This window comes from Tiliqua scincoides, chromosome 3 (assembly GCF_035046505.1).
Source record: "Tiliqua scincoides isolate rTilSci1 chromosome 3, rTilSci1.hap2, whole genome shotgun sequence".
Classification (NCBI taxonomy): domain Eukaryota; kingdom Metazoa; phylum Chordata; class Lepidosauria; order Squamata; family Scincidae; genus Tiliqua; species Tiliqua scincoides.
Genome location: NC_089823.1, coordinates 238,187,547 through 238,206,332, shown reverse-complemented (window position 1 = coordinate 238,206,332; position 18,786 = coordinate 238,187,547). Strand labels below are relative to the sequence as shown.

General features: G+C 46.0%; 1 protein-coding gene across 1 annotated transcript in view; it reads left to right on the top strand.

Annotated features, from left to right (window-relative positions):
* Window positions 1–326: 326 nt before the first annotated feature.
* PSMD1 (proteasome 26S subunit, non-ATPase 1) overlaps window positions 327–18,786 on the top strand; it is a 119,274-nt gene continuing 100,814 nt past the window's right edge. Inside the window, exons 1-8 of the mRNA XM_066619004.1 lie at window positions 327–419; window positions 3,724–3,767; window positions 4,893–4,966; window positions 6,259–6,428; window positions 7,699–7,904; window positions 9,847–9,990; window positions 12,359–12,585; window positions 16,966–17,029. Of these exons, the coding sequence (XP_066475101.1) occupies window positions 404–419; window positions 3,724–3,767; window positions 4,893–4,966; window positions 6,259–6,428; window positions 7,699–7,904; window positions 9,847–9,990; window positions 12,359–12,585; window positions 16,966–17,029 (945 nt within the window). The 5' untranslated portion in view covers window positions 327–403. The remainder of the gene's footprint in view (window positions 420–3,723; window positions 3,768–4,892; window positions 4,967–6,258; window positions 6,429–7,698; window positions 7,905–9,846; window positions 9,991–12,358; window positions 12,586–16,965; window positions 17,030–18,786) is intronic.

Here is an 18,786-nt window from a genome sequence, read left to right as displayed (position 1 = left end):
AGCGGAGTGCTCAGTGTAAGGTGAGGCAAAGCCTCCCCACGGCCAGGCGCATGGTTTGAGTGTGCTTAAGCACCTCACAGGGTTTCCAAAGGACCACGCTGGGGAGGCTCTGCCTCGCCCCCGCCTCCCCCAGGGCCGCTGCTTTCCGAAGGACTCCAGTGGGAGGCTCTCCCCCTCCCTGTGATAGAGCCAGGCCCAGGCCCGCCCCCTGCAGGCCCCCTCCAGTCAGGCGCTGCGCAAGACAGCTCCGCGGTGGGGGCGTGGCCAGGCGGGGTCCTGCGGGGGCAGCGTCTCCGGCGCGCCCGTGACGTCACTTCCGGAGAAGAAGACGCTTGGTCACGGGCGCCGGCTGCAGGGAAGTGCTGCTGCTCCGTTCCTCGCCTGGCCGCAGCCCGACCACACCATGATCACCTCCGCCGGTGAGGGGCGACGTCCGGGGAGGAGGAGACCCCCCCAGCCCAGCCCAGCCCCCCCGCGCCTTCGCTTCTCTCCTCCGCTCCCTCCCAGGCAGCGTCCGTGGCGCTCCGGCCCCCCTCTGCGACGGGCTCCCGAAGGCCCCCGGGGGTGAATGGGTGGAGTGGGCGGAGGGCTGCTCTCTTCCCTTTGGCAAAGAGGGTCTGTGGAACTCCCTGCCACTAGACATGGTGATAGGGAGGGGGTACTCTTTTCCCTCTCACGCAACACCAGAACCAGGGGCCAGCTGCTGGAGTGGAGTGTCTATGGAACTCCTTGCCACAGGGCACGTTGATAGGGCCACTCTTTTTCATCTCACACAACGCCTGTAGAACTCCTTGCCACAGGGCATAGTGGATAACCAGATGCTCTTTCCCCTCTCACACAGCACCACTGTCAGTGGAACTCCTTGCCACAGGACGTAGTGATAGAGTGGATTAGGGGGGTGCTCTTTTCCCCCTCTCACACAACACCAGAACCAGGGGGCATTTGCTGAAATGGATTGTCTGTGGAACTCCTTGCCACAGAACATGGTGGTAGATAGAGTGGATAGGCGGGTGCTCTTTTCCCTCTCACACAACACCAGAACCAGGGGACATCCACTAAAATTGAGTGTTGAAAGTGTTAGGGCACACAAAATATTTCTTTACCTAGTATGTAATTAGTCTGTGAAACTCCTTGCCGCAGGATGTGGTGGCGGCATCTGGCCTGGATGCCTTTAAAAGGGGTTTGGACAAAAGTCTGGAGGAAAAGTCCATCACAGGTTACAAGGCGTGATGGGTATGTACAGTTTGAGATTAGCTGGTTGCCTAACATGAGAGCCAGGTAGGAAATTCTTTTCTGTCATCGAATTTGGCCATGGATGGATGGCCATTTTTTCACCAACCCCATATTGAGGTAATTAAAAAGGCATTGAGAATAAAAAAGGTAATATTATACAGTAATGCCATTGTATAAATTGATGGTAAGGCCACACCTGGAGTAATGTGTCCAGTTCTGGTCACCACATCTCAAAAGGACATAGTGGAAATGGAAAAGGTGCAGGGAGTGGCCAAAACGATTACTGGACTGGGGTAGCTCCCTTAAGAGGAAAAGCTGCAGCACTTGGTGGCCTTCAGACTAGAAAAGAGGCACCTGAGGGGGGACATGGTTGAGTCATACAAAATTATGCAGGGAATGGATGGAGTGGCTAGAGGGTTATTCTTTTCCCTTTCATACAAGACCAGAACCAGCATGCACCAGGCATTTGGGCTGCAGCCTTCAGTATGCTTGTAGCCATTCAAGTCATTCTTGATTACAGATTTGTATGTCTGTAAGTGTTCTCAGGATTGCTGAATGATTCCTGGTCAGCCCCTCCCCAGCTGTATGAAGCTTGCACTGAGGACTGACCCACTTGTGTTCGAGTAAGCCCCAGTCCCTCCTAGGGGCTAGCTTCTGGACAGATAGACTTAGGACTGTGATTAATTTGACTTTTCAAAGTGCTGGAGGGCCATATTACCTGTCAGTATTCTGCTTTTCTGCTCTTTTTCAACCCATGGCTAGTCCACTTTTTACTTAACTTTATTCACATCCTATGTATACTTTTGTGAGAATAAGCCCCATTGAACACACTGAGGCATAGTTCTAAGTAGATTTGTATAGGTTTTTGTCACTAAATGTTTTGAATGTAAAGGCACATCTTCCAGCTTGGGGAAAGTCATGTTGTGGGTACCACTGTTAACACCTCCTTGCCCCTCTCTTGTTCTGTGAATCTAGTTGGAATCTGGGGGAGGGGGAGCTCCCATCCCTAGAACTGCTAAGATTGAGAAGGGGTTACTCTTCCACCCACTAAGGGGAGGGAGAAAGATGCTGTGGTTATGTCGAAGTGTTCACAAGAGGCACTCTGTTAGTGGCAGGTTGGAGGAGAGGTATTCCCATTAATTTGGTGCCCCCTCCAAGGCACCACGCAGTGCAAAAGAGGCTTCCTCTATCCTAATCCTATCTCTCTCACTTTTAGCTGACCTAAAGGGAAGAGAAGGGATAGGGGCTTCCCCTTCCCAGAGATTCCTACCAGATTTATAGAGCAAAAAATTAAACCAAAGCCACTTTAGTTCTTGTCTTTCATAATTCCCACAAGAAGTGGGGAGAAGATGGTTACCTTTTAAACTGAAAATGAGGGGAGGACAAGCTTTGGCCCAGGGAGGATAGTCCTGTCTCATCTAAGGACTCAAATTGGCAGATACTGGACAGCCATGAGAATTTTCCAACCAGATATTCAAAACCCATGTGGCAGACTCCAATCTTGCAGCTTAAAAAATATAAAAGGTACTTGGCCAGAAGTGAGACCAAACCAGGAAGATCCATTCTGAAATGTTGTTGGTTCTTGAAAGAGAGAACCTCCATGATTGTAAAAATCCCCCTGAGGGATTTAGAAACGCCTGCCTGTGTAAGCTGCCTTGAATAAAGTCAGAGGAGTAATCCTATGACCAGAAAGGCGGTATATAAATACTTTATTATTATTATTATTATTATTATTATTTGGATCATTCAATGGGAAAACTCACTTGCATCCAAATATTCACTACATCCATGGGAAATGCTGGTTTCCTTTTGGTGGTATTGTACATTTGCACTGGTGTCGCGCGGGGGGTGCGGGCTGCACCGGGTGACACGCCAGGGGGTGACGTGCCCTGGGGGAGGACGTGCTAACATCGCGGCATTAGGGGCTACCCCGTCATACCATACAGCGTTGGATGCTGAATGGCCAGCGGAGTGCAATGCAAAAAACAGAATTGCAATAGCTCCTTTTGTTCAAAAGTTATGGCCAAAACACCGGAAGGAAAAAATGCCTGGAGCCCTATGGAAAGTGAAAGTGAGCCATATCTCGCGTTTACTCACAAGTAGGCGTACTTGCCATAGTCCTTGCAGTCAGCCAGGCAGCCAGTCCCTGCAGCCCGGTCAAAAGGGGAAGTGGGGTGATTGTGCACCGCTTTCAGTTTAGCAGAGTGGGGCGTGATCGCTCCGTGATCACCTTCCCTGACCCGGGGAACCCTGCCAAAGGTCGCGCAGGGCTCCCCTCACCCCCGGGGGGCTGCAGGGGGCTTGAGCAAGTGCACCAAGCCCCTGCAGCCCCCCTGAGCGGCGCGATCCTGGGGATCGCGTCGCTGCCTCCACCCCTTAAGGGGAAAGGGACGAGGACCCTCAGGCTGGGGCATTGTGACGCCCCAGTTTGAATACCACTGCGTTAATGGATTAACTTTTGTACTAGCTGATAAGACTTTTCTTTTATAGCTGGAATTATTTCACTTCTGGATGAGGAAGAGCCAGAACTTAAGGTAGGATCAAGTTTTGTTTGTATGGTATTTAATTAAGAACAATCAGTTATAAGAGTACTGTGGTTGAGGATTTGAACTCTAAATTTTCCCCAGGACTGGCAACTGAGTACCTATTCCCAGAGAACGGGGTCTTGCATGAGGCTGGGGTTTGCTTAGATCCCTTGTTTTAAAGATTACTGCAGTTTTGATTGCCATGGCAAGACCTGTATCTTAACATCTATATTGGGGTGACCAAACTGCAGCTCATGAGCCAGATGTGTCTCTTTGACACATAATGTGCAGTTCCCAGAAATTTGTTGACTGAGCTCCTTTCTGTCTCACATTAATATAAAAGGCAAATAAAAAAATTTCAAGCTTTATGATTACTTACCAGGTATAAACGGAGAATCCACTGGATTAAAATGCAAGTTTAGTGTTCATGTGTAGAGGTGTTTGAAAATAGTGTTATTTATTTTACTCAGAAGTAAGCCCACTGTGTTCATTAAGACTTGGGCTGTAATCCTATTTTACTCACTGGAAACAAACATGGGAAGTAAATATATTTAAAAATTTAAATGCATCTTAAATATTGTGGCTCTCAAACATCAGGAGGTGACCAGCTTCCATGGCCAGCCTTGCAGGCATCTGAAGTTTGTGTGGCTCTTGTTTGTTAAGCAAGTTTGGTGACACCTGAGCTCTGTCAATGTCACTTTTAAATGTCCCTGATAATTGACTGTATTTCTTTAGTGCGGCTTACTTTATATTTTGTGAACTATGACTTCCTGGGCAAGTGTTATTGAATAACCTAGGGTGCAGTCCCAACCAACTTTCCAGCACCAAGGTAAAGACAGTGCAACTCTGAGGTAAGGGAACAAACATTGCCTTACCTTGAGGAGGCCTCCATGACTGCCCCCTAACTGCAGGATGCAGCACATTCCCCAATACCACAGCTATGCCATTGCTGGAAAGTTGTTTAGGATTGCACCCCTAGTGACGTAGACCTTCTTTCAGGCAAAGGCATGTCAGGATGCTGCTATTTGGATTCAAGCTAGACATGTTCGTGTTTCTAACTCCATTCCATAACACTATGTGTCTCATTCTAGATGTAACGCTCTTTAGTAAATTGGTTCTTGTCCTTTTTGGTAGGAATTTGCTCTTCACAAACTGAATGCTGTTGTCAATGACTTCTGGGCTGAGATTTCTGAGTCAGTGGACAAAATGTAAGTAATCTGACCTTAGCTGTGGCCAGGGCTGTGGGGTCAGTACACAAAACGTCTGACTCCTCAATCTTAAATCTCTAATTCCTTCAGAAAGGCTCAGTACAGGTGTTACCTTCGAGGGTTCTGTTCCTGAACCCTTCGTGGTTATTGAATTTTGCGTGAAACCAAGTCACGCGAATTTTGGACACTACCTAGCTCCGAATGCGACCAGAGCCTTGCGTCTGAATCTATTCTGAGGCCTGTGGAGGCCGCGCACAGCCTCTAGGGGCCTCAGAATGGCGTCCAGAATGGCGTTTTTGACTAAAAACCAGAAATGCCCTTCCAGGACCTCTGGAGGGCATTCCGAGGTCCGTGCAGACTGCATGCAGCCTCCCCAGGCCTCGGAAGAGCCTCCGGAGGCTTTCTGGGGTCTTTCTAAGGCCCGTGGAGGCTGGTCGCCTCCTGAGGTTTCATGTTGGGCCAAAACTGGCTCAACAGGTTTCCAGAGGACCCACATTGAACCAAATCTGTGGATCCAAAATCTGTGGATAAGTAGGCTCAACCTGTATATGTTAATGGGAAGCCTACTAAAATGATAAATTCCATAACCTCAGGCTACTTTTTAGATTTAAAACTTTTATTTTAGTATGTTTCATTAAGAAAAGCTAACAGTGTACTGATTACATAATTATTTTTTGTCTGGTAAACATGGCTCAACCTCCTCTTACTTGTGGTTCCCCAGCAGTACCTCACTTACAGCCTCCTGGTCAGTCTGGCCATTGCCCATTTTAGGACTACAGTGGTAATAAACTTCTTGGGTCATTAAGTATTCCACACAGTGGGGACAAAATTTAGATGGAAGGTTGCATGACACACCGACGTCCTCGTAGAAATTGGTTGATGGGAAGACAGTTTGTATTCTTAAGGTACTGGAGTCAAACTTACAAAGCATTATTCCCACCCCGCTTGGCTCAACGCATCATTGAGTCTCCCGCCAGCGAGATTGAGTGAGGCCGCCAGTGACTCACACAGTAGCGAAAGTGTTAAAGTGGTATAATTGATTTTATATCATGGAGGGAGTAGGTTCATTTTTTCTGACTCCAGTTCCACAGCCCTATTTGTGGCCTAGTTATTGAGTCTGGGTGAAAAACATCTCTCAGATTGATGGAATGCATGCCTCTGCAGCTCTCATAGTGTGGGAATTGGGTATTGAGAGTCCATTACTGGCCAGTTACTTGTGTTGAAATGTGAAACTTGATGAGTAGTAATAGACTCCTGTTGCTTCCTCTTTCCTCCCTTGTCCTTCTCTGCAGTGAAATCCTCTATGAAGATGTGGGCTTTCGGAGCCGTGAGTTTGCTGCTTTGGTGGCTTCAAAGGTATTTTATCACCTAGGAGCTTTTGAAGAATCTCTGAATTATGCCCTGGGAGCAGGCAACCTATTCAATGTCAATGACAATTCCGAATATGTGGAGACCATCATTGGTAAGACCTTGTGCCGTGAACTGAAAAGTGTTCTGTGTTGCCAAGCTGTGTTGCCAAAAGTTGAACATTTACTAAATGTTCTGTGTAAAGGTCCTTTAAACACCGAGGTGTTATACTGGGTCCCTTTTAGGGAGAAGGGCGGGATACAAATAAAGTTTATTATTATTACTGTGTAAAGTTCTGTTTCAAATTCTGGAAATCAGAAATGCATCATCTACCCTGTTTGCTTGCCTGACTTTAGATCCAGGATCTTGGTTTTGGCAAGATTTGAGAGAAGGGGCAGAGTATTACTAGGAAGAGGCTCATTCTTCTGTGAGGAACGGTAACAGTGCATTGCAGGGGTGCTCAAACCCTGGCCCGGGGGCCACTTGCAGCCCTCAGGGTGTCCCCAGTCTCCAATGAGCTTCTGGCCCTCCAAAGACTTGCTGGAGCACGTGTTGGCCCAACGCAATTGCTCTCAGCATGAGGGCGACTGTTTGACCTCTCACTTGAGCTGTAGGACAAGAGCTCCCTGCACTACTTGGTGTTTTGCGTCTGTGATGCAGCAGTGGCAGTGAAGGAAAGACTGGCCTTGCTTTGTGCAAGGCCTTTTATAGGCCTTGAGCTACTGCAAAACCTTCATTTATTCAGATAAGTTCCATCTTTAATATATTCATTTATGTAAATTTATTCAAATTTTAAATGTGAATTCTTTTTTTCCCTGGTCCCTGACAAGTGTCAGAGAGATGATGTGGCCCTCCTGGGAAAAAGTTTGGACATGCCTGATGTATTGTAAACAAAGCTAACATAAGATTGCTCTTAAGAACATGAGGGATGAGTATAGATAGCTGAGAAAAGCAGTGCTTATTGTTTTGAACTTTCTACTAATGCACCCTTTTGAGAGCTAGCCACTTGGCTTTTTTTAAATAATGAAAGCTGAGATGGCCAGGAATTTCAACTTTATGCCAGGTACCAGAACTTCAGGCAAAAGTTTGCATAGGAGGGAAACACTGATGCTTATCAGTGTTTATAACTTTGTGGTGGTGTCTTTAGTGTTTTCTTATGTTTAAGCAAGGCCAAACATTGTTTGAGTCTTTTAAATTAATCATAGATTTCAAGATGCTATGATTTTACAGTGTAAGCTTGAATTTGGAATCACAGCATGAGAGTTGTGGCTTAGAGATGGCAAAGTGGAACAGTTTGCTTTTGTTCCATGCAGAGGTTATACTGACAGGTTGATGCTGGGAGGCTTGGGGAAGCTTAACGGATGTGTGTATGTTTCTTTTTCCAGCAAAGTGCATTGACCACTATACCAAGCAATGTGTGGAAAATGCAGAGCTACCTGAGGGAGCAAAGAGGGCAGTTGATCCGCGGCTGGAAGGGATTGTGAACAAGATGTTCCAGCGCTGTTTAGACGATCACAAGTATAAACAAGCCATTGGGATTGCCTTGGAGACACGCAGACTGGATATCTTTGAGAAAACAATTTTAGAATCGGTAGGTTGAAACACAGAACGTGGTGTCTGACACCCTCTTTGTTTTCCCCCAAGTTTAGCAAGGAAACTTCTGGGGAGTTTCAGGTTGCAACACTGCTGGGTCCTGGCCTGCCTCCTGCTCTCTGCCCGCCACCTCCCGCCCTGAGACGCCTCCCTCCCGCCTCCTCCCTGCCCGCCCCCCAGACCCCTGTGTTAGCCAAGCTTGGCTGACACAGCTCACCTGTCCTCCGGGGCCTGCGTTGGCGCAGAGAGGCTGGCGCACGTCCGTGCACTGGCCTGTGTCCCTGGAAAGTGGTACAAAAGTTGAGGTTGATGTAGAAGTGAAGGTCACAGGCATGAATATTATGGGATAGGAAATCTGAGAGATAGGGAGGGGCAAGGCCATGGCAGACTCTGAAGGTCAGGAGCTGGTGTTACATTCAGAAGCGGACAAGGGACATTTGAATGGCAGGCTTCCTGACTCGCATTCTTAGCTGATGTGCTGCAGTAGCTTTCAGAATGTTAACCATCCCCTGTCTTTAGGATAGACTGAGTTATAAATATTAGTAGATTGGATCACACGTGTATTTTATTTTTAAAAATTGTATCCTTCCAAATTGAGGTTTGGAAGAAATTAAGAAAGTATTACACGATGTATCTGAAAACACATTTCATAAAAACTGCTAAACCCCAAAAGCATAATTTTTAAGCAGTACATTGGCTACCCAAGTTAGAGATGTCTGAATTATGGGCGGCTGCACTGGTGCTTTTGCGCAGGCAGAGTAATCCTTGGAGGTGCTTTTGTGCAAGTGTGATAGCTCTGGACTGGCAGGAACTGACTGTTTTAACCAACATATGTTCCTACTTCCATACAAACCTCTGGAATGATGCATATATATGGAATTTATTGTAGATTTTTCAACCATAATGCCCTATTGACTCAAGATATCCAATTCTCTCCCCCCTCTCATACTACTGTTGTGTTTCCACAACATTCCATGGCTTTTAGTGGGGAGAGCACTGAGTCTGCATCAGAATGTGTTTTTAGAGGGTGGGGATGCCCTTTTTTAAAGTGTGCAAACTTACCTACGGTGACATCGAGGTTAGATTATTGTAACGCGCTGTATGTGGGGCTGCCCCTGAAGACGGTTCGAAACTGCAATTTAGTGCAGAATGCGGCGGCCCGTGTGGTCACTGGAGCTAGGCGGTTTGACTCTGTCAGTCCGCTTCTCCGGGGGCTACATTGGCTGCCCATTCGTTTCAGGGCCCAATTCAAGGTGCTGGTTTTGACCTTTAAAGCCCTATACTGCTCTAGGCCAGGCTATCTTAGAGATCGCCTACTCCCGTACAATCCGGCTCGTCCTCTCAGGTCATCAGAGAAGGCCTTTTTACAAGTGCTGCCGCCTAAGGAGGTACATGGGGCAGCAGCAAGAAACAGGGCCTTCTCAGTAGTGGCACCAATGTTATGGAACTCCCTTCCCCTTGACTTGAGAATGGCTTCCTCTCTTGATACTTTTCGGCGAGGCCTGAAGACCCTTTTGTTTAAACAAGCCTTCTGACTTCATGGCCTTTTTAACATCTTTTTAACATCTTTTAGTTGCTTTTTACAGGCCTGATTCCTCCATGAACTGCTGTTTTATGCTCTTTTTTATTCTGACTTTTATCTGACTACTGTTTTTATGGTTTCTGTTAGTTGTGTTTTTAATATGTTTTTATTTGTTTGTTAAATTATGTTTTAATCTGTTTTTAATATGTTGTAAGCCGCCCTGGGTCCCTTTAGGGAGAAGGGCGGGATAGAAATAAAGTTTATTATTATATTATTATTACCTACTTCTGCTTACCTTGGGAGTGTCTCAAGTATGCAGAAACCATGATGTTGACTATGAATGGCCCTTTTTGTGTTCATAGTGGTAGTGGGCTCAGATGTGCCTATTAGTATTAACATGTTGAAAATTTCTTTGCAGAATGATGTTCCCGGAATGCTGGCCTACAGCTTAAAACTCTGTATGTCTCTGATGCAAAATAAGCAATTCCGCAACCAGGTCCTAAGAGTTCTGGTTAAAATCTACATGAACCTGGAAAAACCTGATTTTATCAATGTGTGCCAGGTAACATAATAAGTATAATAATAATAACTAGTATTTATATACTGCTTTTCTGGTCATCGGATTACTCCTCTGATTTTAGTCAAGGCGGTTTACATAGGCAGGCGTTTCTAAATCCCTCAAGGGGATTCTCTCTTTCAAGAAGCAACAACATTTCAGAATGGATCTTCCTGGTTTGGTCTCACTTCTGGCCTCCAGTTCTCCTATGCAGTCTGACAAGCAGCTCCATCTCTCACATGGAGGGCAGCCAAGATGCTTCTTGCTCACACCAAGAGCAGGTAGAATCACTCAGCAGGGCTTGTCAGCTGCTTCAAGGTCTTGCCATTCTCAGCCATTCAGGGAGCTGCCGGTGTCCTCGAACTGGCGACCTTCTGATGCTAACATCAGAAGGTTATCTTCAGGCTAACAGAGGCTCTACCTCTAGACCAGGCCTCCTGCCCAGATCAGATCAGGGCAGATTTTTGGTGATCAGATTTTTGATTTTTGACATGATCAGATTTTTGGTGTCCACTTAACCCACAGCTGTGACCCACATGCCAATTACACTTGTAATAGCAGGAAAGGGTGTGCGTGTTAGGAATTGTGTGGACCAGAGTCTGGCAATGGTGCATGGAGTGGGCCCAGTCAAGATCTTGAGGCCCTGGCTCCTGCCCATCCCAGTGGACTTTCTCTTACAGCTTGGCATCAAAAACTGATGACATGGCATACAATGTGGTTCACTTGTACTGACCTCTCCATTTAGGCATCAGGCTGCATGTGGAATGGCTTCATTGTCCACCCTCTGTCATGTGGGAGTTTCTAGTTTGGTGACCTGTTGGCACTTCAGATGACTTTCCCTCTGTTGCAGTGGTAGTTGGTGATGTGAGGAAGGAGTGCCTTCTTATGATACTATTGCAGAATGCCCCTGTAGAGTGCCAGTTTATTTCCATCGTCAGCTTAAAGTCTCTGGCCTGGACCCTGAAAATTTAAATATTGTAATATAGCAACCTGAATGATTAGTATTTATCATTCATTTTCTGACCCTTCCACTGGGGCAACAATACTACAGTGGCTGCATTCTTGATAGTTCGATAGAGGTGGTGTGTTGTTCAGTTAGGAAACAAATGCAGAACTTGTAGAAGTACAGTTGCTTCATATGGCTCTTCTTCCAAGACTGTATTTCAAGAAGAACCAGGAGCAGACACTTAAAATGACCCAGCCACTGTATAGCACTTGCTGTGCTGGGTGCTTAATGAACACATCTGATGTTTGAGATAGCTGGTTTAACACATCATTTACTTTTGCACACCTAATGTGTGCAAGATTAAGAATAACTAGTATGGTGGTGTGGGTAGAATTTTGAACTCAGGCCTGGGAGATCTGTTCTGCAAGTTCTGCTCGACCATGTCATCCACTGGGTGACCCTAAACCACCCAGTATTTTAGTTTAGCTCAGGGGTAGGCAAACCCCAGCCCAGGGGCCATTTGCAGCCCTCGGGATCCCTGTAGGGAGCCCTTAGTCTCCAATGAGCCTCTGGCCCATTGGAGACTGTTGGAGCCTGTGCTGGCCCATGACTGCTGGCCACGACCACCGTGACAAACTGTGAGACAAACTGTGGGCCGAGTTACAGCAAGGTCTTTTATAGTCTCCATGTGTTTTCTGCTTTTATTATTTTATTTTAACCCCTCCCCCCATTGCCCCTGAACAGCTTATGTCTCCATGTGTTTCTGGCTTGATATGTATGTTTTCACTGTGCAAGAGGTGTGTGGCAAACAGTTCATAGTTTTCATGTGTTTCTACATGCCTGTATTATAGTTCTCATGTGTATTATAAATAAACTCAGTAAAATTCATTCATTCATATGTTCCATCTCTAATATATTCATTTATGTAAATTTATTCAAATTTGAAATGTAAATTACTTCTTCTTTCACGCCGCCTGACACAGTGTCAGAGAGATGATGTGTCTCTCTTGCCAAAATGTTTGCCCACCCACACTCTATCAACTTCTTAGGGTGGTTGTGAAAGTTAAAATAGGCACAGAAATAGCAGGCAAATTACTCTGAGCTTGGAGGAAGAGCAGAGTACCGATATGATCAGTTCACGAGGCTTATATTAGTGCTATCATGGGCATGGTCTGCAGGCACGTGAAGCAGCAACCTTGCTGAAGTTTATTGTATCAGTTCTGTTGCTGGGTAAGAGATTGCTCAAGACCTAAACCACCATGAGGTCCATGTAAGAAATGAAACCTCATTGATAGATTCAGTTTGTGAAAGATTTTTTTCCAGTTGATATTTTTGGGAACAATTCAAGTAAGAAATCGTTGGGCAGAGTTAGAGTCCTCATTAAGCTCATAATTCATTTGTTTTTTCTCTTTTCACTCCCTCCTGTAGTGCCTCATTTTCTTGGATGACCCACAGGCTGTGAGTGACATCCTGGAGAAGCTGGTGAAAGAGGACAACCTTCTCATGGCTTATCAGATTTGTTTTGACTTGTATGAAAGTGCCAGCCAGCAGTTTCTCTCTTCTGTGATTCAGAACCTCTGCACTGTTGGGACCCCTATTGCTTCTGTGCCTGGATCAACCAACACAGGGACTGTCCCTGGATCAGAGAAAGAAGGGTAAGGCGGTTTGTTGAAGAAGTATGTAGATAGGAGGATCTGTGGAGGAATTAAGTCAGATAGAGGTTAAAAGAGAAGACCTCATTGATAAATTAAAGATCAATAAGTCACCGGGCCCTGATGGCATCCACCCAAGAGTTATTAAGGAATTGAAGAATGAAGTTGCTGATCTGTTGACTAAGATATGCAACTTGTCCCTCAAAACGGCCACAGTGCCAGAAGATAGCAAATGTCACGCCTATCTTTAAAAAGGGTCAGAGGGGGGACCCGGGAAACTATAGGCCGGTCAGCCTAACATCTATACTTGGTAAGATGTTGGAATGCCTTACCAAAGATAGAATCTCAAAACACATAGATGAACAGGCCTTGCTGAGGGAGAATCAGCATGGCTTCTGTAAGGGTAAGTGTTGCCTCACAAACCTTATAGAATTCTTTGAAAAGGTCAACAGGCATGTGGATGCGGGAGAACCCGTAGACATTATATATCTGGACTTTCAGAAGGTGTTCGACACAGTCCCTCACCAAAGGCTACTAAAAAAACTCCACAGTCAGGGAATTAGAGGACAGGTCCTCTCCTGGATTGAGAACTGGTTGAAGACCAGGAAACAGAGAGTGGGTGTCAATGGGCAATTTTCACAATGGAGAGAGGTGAAAAGCGGTGTGCCCCAAGGATCTGTCCTGGGACCGGTGCTTTTCAACCTCTTCATAAATGACCTGGAGACAGGGGTGAGCAGTGAGGTGGCAAAGTTTGCAGATGACACCAAACTTTTCCAAATGGTGAAGATCAGAAGTGATTGTGAGGCGCTCCAGAAGGATCTCTCCAGACTGGCAGAATGGGCAGCAAAATGGCAGTAAGTGTACGGTCATGCACATCAGGGCAAAAAATCAAAGCTTTACATATAGGCTGATGGGTTCTGAGCTGTCTGAGACAGATCAGGAGAGAGATCTTGGAGTGGTGGTGGACAGGTCGATGAAAGTGTCGACCCAATGTGCGGCGGCAGTAAAGAAGGTCAATTCTATGCTTGGGATCATTAGAAAAGGTATTGAGAGCAGAACGGCTAATATTATAATGCCGTTGTGCAAATCAGTGGTAAGGCTACATCTGGAATGTTGTGTCTATTTCTGGTCGCCGCATCTCAAAAAAGACATAGTGGAAATGGAAAAGTTGCAAAAGAGAGCGAGTAAGATGATTACTGGGCTGGGGCACCTTCCTTATGAGGAAAGGTTATGGCGTTTGGGCCTCTTCAGCCTAGAAAAGAGGCACCTCAGGGGGGACATGATTGAGACATACAAAATTATGCAGGGGATGGACAGAGTGGATAGGGAGATGCTCTTTACGCTCTCACATAACACCAGAACCAGGAGACATTCACTAAAATTGAGTGTTGGGAGAGTTAGAACAGACAAAAGAAAATATTTCTTTACTCAGTGTGTGGTTGGTCTGTGGAACTCCTTGCCGCAGGATGTGGTGATGGCGTCTGGCCTGGATGTCTTTAAAAGGGGATTGAACAAGTTTCTGGAGGAAAAATCCATTATGGGTTACAAGCCATGATGTGTATGTGCAACCTCCTGATTTTAGAAATGGGTTATGTCAGAATGCCAGATGCAAGGGAGGGCACCAGGATGAGGTTATCTGGTGTGCTCCCTGGGGCATTTAGTGGGCCGCTGTGAGATATAGGAAGCTGGACTAGATGGGCCTATGGCCTGATCCAGTGGGGCTGTTCCTATGTTCTTATGTGGCTTGAGACAAATATCAGAGTATTGAGTTGTGTCCTGATTTTCTTGTGCTATGCAAACCTCACTGATGAATATGACAGAGGTTACTTTAGGGTTTGCCCTGTTGTAGGGATATTTGTTTGTCCATGCTTTTTTTTTTCTTTTTTCCCTTTTCATTTCTTTTCAGGAAATGTTTGGAGCACTGCTGAGGAACCAAAGTGTGCTTAGAATTACAACCTTAGGTTATTTTCCACCTTTCAACAAAAATGTTCTCAAAGTGATATATGTAGCAAGAAGGAATGAGAAGATGATTCTCTGTCAGAAAGGAGTTCTTCCTGAGATTGTATTGACCATTACTTGGGGATACTTCAGTTCTCTTAAATGAGCATACGTATTCTTCACATAGTCTTCCTTTCAGTTCGTCACAGTTGTTGTTGTTGGCATCCTTCAGTCTCGGAAGACCATGGTGTCGCGCTCTGAATGGTGGTTCTGGAACAGTGTCCTCTCCAGTGCGCGAAGCCTGGGTAAAGTAGGTATGGAGGATAGGCTGTTACCCATGCAGCAAATCCCCCCTCTCCACGTCGCTGGAATGGTCCAATGGAAAGGCAGAGGCCAATACGGTTGGTTCCAGCGGCGTTGCAGGAGTTGCCAGAACATGACTGTGTTCAGCCATGAACTGCCTCAGGGACTCCGGCTCCGGATCTTGCCTCGAAGTTGACTCCTGAAGCCTTTTCCATAACTGGATGTAGCCACAAGGCAGTGGAGGTTTGAGGTCAGAGTTTTCCTTCTCTCGGATGAGCTGCCTTCCCAGGCTGACGAGTCCCATCTACCCGGTGGCTGTTTAGTCGCCTCTTACGACAAGTACAGCCAAACTGAGGGCCTATTCTTATCCCCAGCCCTCAGGGGAATCGTCACAGTAACTATCAGCAATTGTGTTTTTTTCAGATGATTACGGGGCTGGGGCACCTTCCTTATGAGGAAAGGCTACGGCGTTTGGGCCTCTTCAGCCTAGAAAAGAGACGCTTGAGGGGGGACATGATTGAGACATACAAAATTATGCAGGGGATGGACAGAGTGGATAGGGAGATGCTCTTTACACTCTCACATAATACCAGAACCAGGGGACATCCACTAAAATTGAGTGTTGGGCGGGTTAGGACAGACAAAAGAAAATATTTCTTTACTCAGCGTGTGGTCGGTCTGTGGAACTCCTTGCCACAGGATGTGGTGCTGGCGTCTAGCCTAGACGCCTTTAAAAGGGGATTGGACGAGTTTCTGGAGGAAAAATCCATTATGGGGTACAAGCCATGATGTGTATGCGCAACCTCCTGATTTTAGGAATGGGTTAAGTCAGAATGCCAGATGTAGGGGAGAGCACCAGGATGAGGTCTCTTGTTATCTGGTGTGCTCCCTGGGGCATTTGGTGGGCCGCTGTGAGATACAGGAAGCTGGACTAGATGGGCCTATGGCCTGATCCAGTGGGGCTGTTCTTATGTTCTTATGTTCAATTTGTTCTTGTTGTCCCTCCACAAAGGGCCAGACTGAACAATCAGCAGCAGGTTCTATAGATCGGTTTGGTCAACTAGTGCAAGGCCCTATCTGTCCTCACCAGCTATCCTTCCTCTCTTTTGCATGTGCAGAAGAGGCAAATAATTTCTCTAATTTGTGCTGTAGTACAGAGCAGAGAAAATTGGAATCCAGTCTTCCAGCTCTTCCTAAAGAGTCTTATCCCAAACAAGAAATGGGCAAGCATTTCCCCTAGTGTCTGTTATCCTCTAAAGCAGAGGTGTCAAACATAAGGCCTGGGGACTGGATGCGACCCACAGAAGCTCTTTATCCAGCATTCTGCAAATGAAAAGGCCCTACTGTGCTCTCCTAGAAGCAGAGTCTTGCCTCACTTGTGGGAAGTTTTAGAGAGTGCCAGAGTTACTGGGGGTGGGTGGGGAATGCACTTGCTGCTTTCCTGTTTTCTTTCTTTTGCAGTCACAATAGGATGAGCAATTGGAAAAATCCCTGCCATAAGCCCTTATTACCAGGTGGTCTCGGTCTTGCCTTAGGCAAGTCTTGCCGATTCCTGATCAGCAGAATTAAGTGATAGAACTATACCAGCTCATGTGAGTGTGGAGCATGTTTGAACACTTACCTATTCAAAGAAAAAAGCAGAAACATCTCATTTGTAGAAAATTAGCTTGTAAGGGGTACAGCCTAGCCTCTTTTTCTGATATCTGATGTTTCTGTGTGCAAGTTTGGCTTCTTGTGTATATGTTTCATCAACTATTGGGGCATTCAGATCGGCCACACTAGACGCTATTCCAAAACCACCATTCAGAGCGCAATACCATAGTTTTTTGAGACTGAAGGTTGCCAACTAACAACTGTGTGCAAGTTTGGCTGCTTGTGTATGTTTCATCAACTATGGGGGCATTCAGATATGCAGCCCCACAGCTGTAGCCTAAAGTGACACAATTCAGGAAAAGTTTCATTCTTTGTTTCTGCATCAACAGCTCCCCCCCCCCCATTGCTTACCCATGTAAAATGAAATTGCCTTTTTCTTTCAAGAGCAGCGAAGGCTTGTAGGAAAGTTGGGACTGTAAAGTTCCAGTTCATCTCCTGATTGCTCCTCAGAACAGTACAGTTCTGACAGAGGCCCTGTTTGTTTTGCAGTGATACCATGGAAACAGAAGAAAAGGCAAGCAGTCCAGTTGCTACAGCGAAGTCTGCCCAAATTGTGAGTAAAATCACCTTGTTTTGCAGTTATTGGGGGTTGAGGGAGGGTGGGACTGTCTTTGTTGCATAAACAATTTATCTCAAACTTTACAACTTGAAACACTTTGTAGCATCATGCACATTTTCCTCCATAGAGTATATCATTTCAGGTATAGTCCCAGATCATCCTGACCTTGTTCTGCAGTGATTTTACAGTCTTTGGAACCTGTGCAACAGGTCATTCTTGCCTAAAAGCCTTTGCTTGGGGGATCAGATGAAAGTTGCTAATTTTGTATCCCTTTGAAACAGAATGGTTAGCTAATAAGTTGTGCATGTCTCCAAGAGAAAGTCAGGACCAGCTTGTGAAGGTGATGCAAAGATTTATTGCTATTTTATTGACTAGAGCAGTTAATGTGGCTTATACGTTTTGCCCATTAAGCCAGGAAACAAAATAATGCCTTACTTAGCCGTTGTCTGCAATTGAAAATATTTGTTACACTTTATAGCTGCATGCCAGGCTTAAAAAAGAATTACTAAATAGAGTAGGGCTAAATAAGAACCTGCTCAGCATAAGTAGTTTTTAAATGTTTATCCTACTTATGTCCTGCTGCTGCTCCTAGAAAACTCAGAAACTACCTGGGGCTCCCCAGTTTTTTCTACCCAGGCAGTGATCAAGTCTACATTTGCTTGGCTTTAGCAATGCTCGAGCATAATGGTCCCAGACTATTCAGTGGACCCAGTACCACAGTTGGCAGCCTGGTCAATTGACTGGTCAAATACTGTCAATTGACAGCCTGTTATTTGATTGTTGTCAAATATTTCTTGAAGCCAAGAATGCCAGTGTGCAGATGCTTACCTTTTAAATTTGTTCATTTGGTTAGTAAGGGCAGGAATTGGGACCACTTGCCCCCTAGTCCTGTGCACATGGTCAAGTTTACATGTTGGCATCCTTCAGTCTCGGAAGACCATGGTGTCACGCTCTGAATGGTGGCTCTGGAACAGAGTGTCCTCTCCAGTGCGCGAAGCCTGGATAAAGTAGGTATGGAGGATAGGCTATTACCCATGCAGCAAATCCCCCCTCTCCACGTCACTGAAATGGTCCAGTGGAAAGGCAGAAGCCAATATGGTTGGTTCCAGCGGCATCGCAGGAGTTGCCAGAACGTGACTGTGTTCAGCCATGAACTGCCTCAGGGACTCCGGCTCCGGATCTTGCCTCGAGGTTGACTCCTGAAGCCTTTTCCATAACTGGATGTAGCCACAAGGCAGTGGAGGTTTGGAATCAGAGTTTTCCTTCTCTCGGATGAGCTGCCTTCCCAGGCTGACGAGTCCCATCTACCCGGTGGCTGTTCAGTCGCCTCTTACGACAAGTACAGCCAAACTGAGGGCCTATTCTTATCCCCAGCCCCCAGGGGGGTGGTCAAGTTTAGCAGCATAGCAAAGGTGCTCCTACTGGCCACCTGCTAGAACTGCAGACATCAGCAGTCATCAGTGTAGGACTGCTCTGATTCCACCATGCTTTGCTGCAGGAACCAGAGGAAATTCCTCCACTTTTAAACAGCCGAGTTTAAGTGTTCTCTGGAAGTTCATTTCATTTTCTTTTTACAATAACAGCTTATTTACATTTGAGCATATATGAATATACATGAAGGAACCTTCTCCTGAGTCAGACCAGTTGTCCATCTAGCTTAGCCTAATGAACACTAAGTGGCAGTAGTTGTCTGGTGCTTCAGATGAGGGTCTTTCTAGCCTTACCTGAAGATACAACCTGAGACCTTCTGC